The 7189-nt window shown below is 37.6% G+C and overlaps 1 protein-coding gene across 1 annotated transcript in view; it reads left to right on the forward strand.

Annotated features, from left to right (window-relative positions):
- Nucleotides 1–591: 591 nt before the first annotated feature.
- Nucleotides 592–7189, forward strand: part of CCDC88A (coiled-coil domain containing 88A) — a 77321-nt gene continuing 70723 nt past the window's right edge. The window contains exons 1-2 of the mRNA XM_009578704.1: nt 592–654; nt 773–873. Coding sequence (XP_009576999.1) covers nt 592–654; nt 773–873 — 164 coding nt within the window. The remainder of the gene's footprint in view (nt 655–772; nt 874–7189) is intronic.

Genomic DNA, 7189 nt, shown 5'->3' on the forward strand with positions numbered 1-7189 from the left:
CTCTGTGGGCTGTCTGTGCCATTGCTGGGGGCAGGGGGGGGAGCCAGAGGGATTCTCTTGTGTGCAGAAGCAGCCTGGGGGGCTTAGCTGTGAGTGGGGGTGGGGGTCTCTGCCCCTCTTTGCCTCCCCTCGTCCGGATTTTTTTTTTTTTTTTTTTTTTTTCTGTGGGGAAGAGGCAGGGTGCAGAGTTTTACTGGAATTTCTCCTTCCTTTCTGAGGAGCTGCCGCTGCTGAAGCAGATTTTTCCTTCCTTTCTTTTTTTGTCTGATGCAGAATCCCAGTAGCTAGGCAGCCTCCCTCTTTTCTCTCCTTCCTTCCTTCTACCCCTTCGGTATGTAGGAAGGGAGAGACATCAATGGAAAGGCCGAAATACGCATAGATGGACTTTCAAATGCATTTTTTCTTGAAAGAGGAAGATAAATCCCAGTTGCCAGTGCACTGACTTTTTTGTTGCTGTTGCATTGCTTGGTAAAAATGGGGTTCACTTACTCCAGCTAAATCCTTGGAGCATTTCAGAGTTGCTACAGTGAAGGACTTCTCAGATTTTTTGCATCAGAAGAGCTACATTGATGTTAACCATTTTTTTGTAAAATGGAGAACGAAATATTCACACCCCTTTTGGAGCAGTTCATGTCTAGCCCTCTTGTCACCTGGGTAAGCATTCATTTTTCCTCACACATTATTCATTTATTTGCTCATTGTTTGAAGATAAATGCCTTGCGGCAGAGAATGAGGTGGAGTTAGTGTCACGGTGGTGATGATTATGTTTTAGGTTAAGACATTTGGACCGTTAGCTGGAGGAAATGGGACCAACCTGGAAGAATATGTGGCGCTAGTGGACGGCGTGTTTCTGAACGAAGTCATGCTGCAAATGTAAGTGTGTGCAAGTTGTGCCTTGGGCTTATTTTTTGCTGTTGTCTTGTTTCTCTTATATGTTTTGCTTTCTTAGGAAAGCTCTTTTTTCCCTCCATATTGAACCAGGTAAATTTCTTTCTTTTATACTTGAAGTAGTCACGTGGTCAGTTAAGAGGAGACTTGGAGTGTAGCAGATACTCTTTACAGTTTAATGTCAGTGTGATGTATTTGCAGGATGTGTAGTGTAATACAGGCTGAATCATGATATATAGAACTTACTGGAAAATTGGATGAACTGTAAATAGCTTCCCAGATTTCCACTGAGAAGCATAAAGGTTCATTCTACTGTAAGTCATGCTCATAAACAAAATTTTGAATAAATTTGCTTGGCTAATAGGAGTCTAATACATATCTTAGTTCACGTGACGTACAACGTAAGGATCGTATGCGAGTCACATAATGTTGTTTACTGAGCAAATGGACCATCCTTTAACTCCTTCTGCTTTATTTTTTACAGTTCCAAATTAGAGTAGATAGCAGCTGTGCAGTAAAGCTGAAATTTTGATTGAGAGTATAGAATGTTTTTTGGCTATGAACCACTGAAGAAACATTTTTACATGGTTTTATAAATTGCTTATTGAAAACTCTGATTGTTAGAAAAAAATCTTTATAACCATAGCGACTTTTTGTTAATCATAGTTTTGACTGGAATGTTGCCCACTACTGTAATGCTAGAGAGTAAGACTTTTGTCAAGTGTCTAGTGATATAATCATAAAAATGTTACTAGTGGAAAAAATTTCTCCATACCTTTTTCTTTCCCCAATATTTTAAGTCTTTACAGAGAAATATGTCTTTTGTTTGTATAGGTATGAAAAAATGTAGGCTTATGGATAGCTTGATAGATACATCAGCGGGTGAGCAGCTAGTGATGACAGCTGTTCCTCAGGAACACTGCTCAGTGATGGGCATCCTTTTGCTCTGTTCATAGTTTTTACTCATATTTAGTACTTTAAAAGTTTTTGCTGTTGGATTTCAGCTTGTATAACTAATCTATGTAAAAAGATCTACACGTTACCACATTTAAGTTTGAATTCACATCCTTTTGAAACCAGTATTTTCTTTGTCACCTACTTCTGTGAATTCCAAGTATTTACTTCTGTAATATTGAGAAACATGGAGAACTTGATGGAATTGAACTTCTTGAAAAAAATCTTGAGTGTATTTCTGGCATATTTTAATAAGAATTTTTAAGTGATGCATTCACTGAAGCATACTATTTTTATTTTACAATTTACTTTTTTTTTTATCGGGCTACATATAAGTTAAGTAGCTTGTCAATTATGACCATGCATTTAACATGTAGAGCTTCTATTTGGTAAAAATGTTTGACATCTGGAAGTACTGGAACAATGTGATTTTGAAGAATGTAATCTTGAAATTAAACTTTCTCGGCGAGTTTTTGGAATACTAACAGTATAAATTGATATCTGATACATTATGTGGGATACATGTATGTGAAATGGAAAACTGCAGAGAGGGAACATTCTCATGCTTAAGGCACTGTGCGTTGAATTTGAGTTTGACTTTGTATGTACGTCTTTGATCCCATACTGTGATTACTGTAGTTTACTTGGGAGGAGTTGTGTGTGTATGTATAAAAAATACACATGGGAGATGTAAATGTAACATAAAATCGTTTGGTAGTCAGAACAATTAAAAACTGCCTTAAACGAGAGGTGCGTGTAAAAGGACTGGTGTACAAATAAAATTAATTTTACAACTATGTAACTACACTGGAAGGTATATTTTATTTAAAGTACATTTTTGGGGGACTGAAATGTGTTATGATTGATTACTGCTTAGAATTGATGTTTCTATATTCTTATTTTGGAGGGGTTTTATTTGTTTTGGGTTTTTTGCCAGGATTGAGAGAGGAAAAAATGTTTCATGTTTTGCAGACAGATTCCGTCTCTGGTGAAGTCATGTGGAAACCTGTGTTAACTTCTAGTCCTGCTCACTTTGAATATCCACCTATTAAACATGTATCTTCATTTGCAAAAATATTTAAAAGATACAGCTCCAACTAGCCATCAGTATTACTTATTTTCAGTATTTTCCATTTTATTAGTATTTCTCTTTTTTCCGTTCAGTCTTAACTACCGTATGTTGAGGAAATGTGGCAGAAAAATTTGTATCATGACTTCAAAAGCAAAATATTTTTCTTCGGAATTTTTTTTTTTTTTTAAAAGCTCTCAATGACTGACTTCACATGAGAACTAGAGATCCATGGTTAGGAGCTATGGCACTCTTAGACACTAAAGAGAAATGTTGTTCTTGCAGAAGTCACCACGAGTGCCATTCGTGGAAATATGTGGAAAGCACCATTAGCAGTTGTTTTTTTTACATGACTTGTGTTATCTGGTGCTTACTATGTACACTAGTTTTGAGATATTTAAGGCTGTAATGTTTTGGTGTGAGAATACAGCTAGTGCCTACCTGTCAGCTAAGGGCTTTGTGATGTGGTGGTGGTGTAGGTCGGTTCCTATGGTTGGAAAGCCATTGCAGCATTAGATGCTTTAAAGAGCATTAAAGGCATGAACAAGTGGAGGCTGTTAGAGGTGATGTGGTCCTGCTTTATGTATACTTTCATACTTACTTTATTTTTGCCAAATGTTGGAAAAACAAATTCTGTGACCATAAAAGTGAGTGTTACTGTTGGATTAGGCATGGTTTTTAAACAGTTACACAATCAAAAAAAGTGGCTTTGTTACTTAGAGAAGGTTTTTTGTTCAGTTGAAAAAGAGTTAATCCTGCCCTCCGTCAGCTACAAGTGAGAGTTTGTTAGTATGGCATTTGTTTCTCCTTGTGCTTGTCTAGACCAAATTTATTTTCAACAATTGTAATGATTCAGGCAGAGGAAATAGATGTCAGTGTTAGAATAGTTGCAGGATAATGGTACCGGGATGGTTGGGTTTTATCAGCACTGAGTTTATTAGTACCTCGTACGTGGGAAGGAATAATTCATTACATTCCTTGTATGTCTTTTGCTTTTGACTTTTTGGACGTTTTAGTACACGTGAAAATTACACAGATTCCGTTCAGTGTCCAATTACATCTGAAGAGCTCTTCCTTTGCTTGGAGATGCTACAGGCCAATTTCATTATTATTTTTTAAATTTTGTTTTATTTTTAATTAAGGAGAGTTACAGTGTTGTAATATTAGCTCCTAACTTGAGAGAATGTCTCTCATTTCCTGTTTAAATTTAGGTCCAGTTCTTCAAAGTATTTGGTTACCTACCTTCTGCTGGGATCAGTCAGTATCTGATACCTCTGGATAGAAACCCATCTGTCTTTCTAAATCTGAGCCTTTATCTTTGTGCTCTTTGATACAAAAAGGGATCATTCTTCTTGGAAATAAATCAGAACGTAAGAGATCACTGCAGTGGTGTTCTGCCATGGCAGGGAGGTGGAGGAACATACCAAGAATACTTAATACCTTTACTATACCTCTATATCGTAGTACTTCTAACATTATGAAGTGCTCATGTACTTGAGTAAAATACATTGTGTAAACTACTAAAACAAAATGGTATAATTCAAAGGATTAATCACCTGTTGGGCATCTAGGTGCAATTACAGTAAAATAATACTTAGTTGTCCTAGAGATATTTTTCCAGAACTTGACTAACAACGCCTCATTTTTTTCAGTCTTAAGTATTGTACTGTTTATATACTCTTCTGATCCAAAAAGATCAAGGTATTCTTACAGAAACACTCATTTTCTGAGTGTTTTTTATTTTAATTTCTGATAGGTCTTGTTCTCTGTTATTTGTTAGTTGAATTCCAATAGGATTGTGTAAGAAATGCTGAAAGTCCTATAGTACGAACTGTGGCTCCCAAACTGACAAGAGTCTTACTAGTTCCTTTGAATAAAAATAGACAGCTGCAAGTAATTACAAGATCGGGGCTTTCATTACATTTAGCACCACCATTAATATTTGGTCAAGTAACAAAGACTTGAAACTGTATTTTAGTTTTAATGGTTTTATTTTACTGTGCTTTGTATTTGTGGAAATGGATCTGTTTTAAAGGAACTATTGGACAACTACTGTATGCAGAATTGGTAATGTATAGAACCAAACTCTGAAACTGAGTTAATTTAATCCACTGTCTGGAGAACACATCACAGTGTTCCATTCATAACTTTTGTCTTAATTGAGTATATTAGTCAATACTATGCATATCAGTTGTTGCATCCAGACATGCTGAAAACTACTTCAAAGGATGGAGTATTTTATTTTTCTCCTGTTTTTCTCCCTTTTGCCGTTCTCCCACTGTCTTTCACTGACTGGATCCACATGCAGGCCTTTTACACCCATAGAATTTTCCAGGTGGACCGGCTGACTGTTTCCTTCCACCACTCTGGTGGTGTGTGCCTAGAATGTGTAGACTGCTTCATTGACTCCTTTTCTGAGCTCTTAGTCTTTAGTTGTACGCTTTTTTCCAAACAGTTGAGCTTGCCAGCCCATACTTCTGGCTTGCCTATATCTTTCCCTGAAAACTGGACTTCATCTCTAGTGCTTGAGCCAGCTGCCTGGCTCTGTGAAAGAGTGCAGGAACATGCACTCCGATCCAATTAACTCTTTCTTGTGAAAAATACCAAATAGCAAGAGGCAGCTTCAGCCAGGTTCTGGCTGGGCAGGGAAATGGAAAAAAGTTTTGGGGAAAAATAAATTGTTGAGTTGGGCAGTAAAAATATAAGCAAGTATTTTAGGAAAAAAGTCAAATATTATGAAGTTTGCACCTTTCTCACTTTCTTGAAGCGAATGGATTTGATTCACAATTTTCTGACGTGCTCTGTCAGGCTTCCACAGATGCAAAGTAGATGTCACTCTGATAGTTTGTGAGAGTTGTTGCTATTAAGAGCGGAAAGGCCCTTTCCCAAAGGAAAGGTGAATATATAACACTCAGGTTTTTTGTAAAGAAGCAAATTCTTCAACAAATGGCCCAGTAGAATGTGCACCATGGTCAAGATTGTTGGAATCCAAACCTTTTGATTACAAAAAAGGAAAAGGTAGTTCTTTATAGTGTAATGATGATTAATTTTAGACTTGAATAGCTGCCTGCAGTGGGCTTTGAATTGGGCAAATGAGGTGAGCATGGGCTGATACCTGTGCTTCCACGGTGCTTGGGATTTTGATAGGTAAAGGGAAGAAAAGTGTGGGTTGAACGTGGAATGCTTTAAGTGTTTGATCTTTGCTTATGTCTCTGTTTTCTAGGTTTTTTTACGCTTTTCGTACCCTTCTCCACAGTTGATGTCCACTTTCCTTCATCCTGTCTGCTCTGATTTATTTCCGTGCAGTAAACTATTCTCTAGTTCACTCAGTTCACTCTTGTTTCTTGCAGTATTTTGAAGATTAGGAAGTATATAATCTAATGTTCCTCTGCATGTATACATTCACTTCTTTGCTCTCTTCTTCATGTGCTATCTTCAGTAACTTTCTTTGACTCTGGCTCCTCATTTCTTTTGGTAGAGTACTACTTATCCCATCCTTAGTCTCGGCTAGTAGCTGGGTCCAAGGAATAAGAGACTAGTTAAAAAACACTTCTTGATACGTACAGGGGTGCTCTATTGAGTCTATCTACCTGTTCCATAAATAGCAATCTTAGTTGAATGATCTAAAATCAAAATAATTCGTTTCAGCATTGAAAATGTTCTGGCAAGGAAACAATGTATACTCACTATGGCTTTCCAATTTTATTTTCAGAGTATTTTGCAATTTCACTTACATTCTACCTGCTGTTTCAAAGCACTCTATGAAAATAATGAAATAAACTTACTAATAGCTTTCTAGGCATATATTTTATGTGTTTCATTGTCAGGAAAGGTAAGTAAGAGTATACTGATAAACTGTTGCCTTCTGTGATGTAGCTCAGTTAAGGCTGTTTTATAGGTAGGGACACGTGTACTAGGTTGAAGACTACAGGGCAGAGGTGCCTGAGCAAGGTAATGGAGGAGATACGGCCACAGAGCACAGTGCAGCACTACTGAATAGAGCAGAGTCGGCTTTAGCTGAAGTCACAGGACCACGTGGGGAATGCCACGAGTGTGACTTTGAGCCAGAGGAAGACATCTACCGGTTTTGCGCTAGTGGTTGTGCTGTGTGTGTTTTAGCAGTTCAGGGGTGATGGCTGAGTGACTCATCTAAGCATCATTTGCGCTTAGCAGCACCCAACGTTGAGGCTGGATGAGCTTTCCAGTTACGGCTGACTGTAGTATTTCTGTTTGCAGGGCTGACTTTGCTCTTCACCTGCCTCTGTTTCTGTGCTGCCA

Source organism: Fulmarus glacialis, unplaced genomic scaffold (assembly GCF_000690835.1).
Source record: "Fulmarus glacialis isolate BGI_N327 unplaced genomic scaffold, ASM69083v1 scaffold5835, whole genome shotgun sequence".
NCBI lineage: Eukaryota > Metazoa > Chordata > Aves > Procellariiformes > Procellariidae > Fulmarus > Fulmarus glacialis.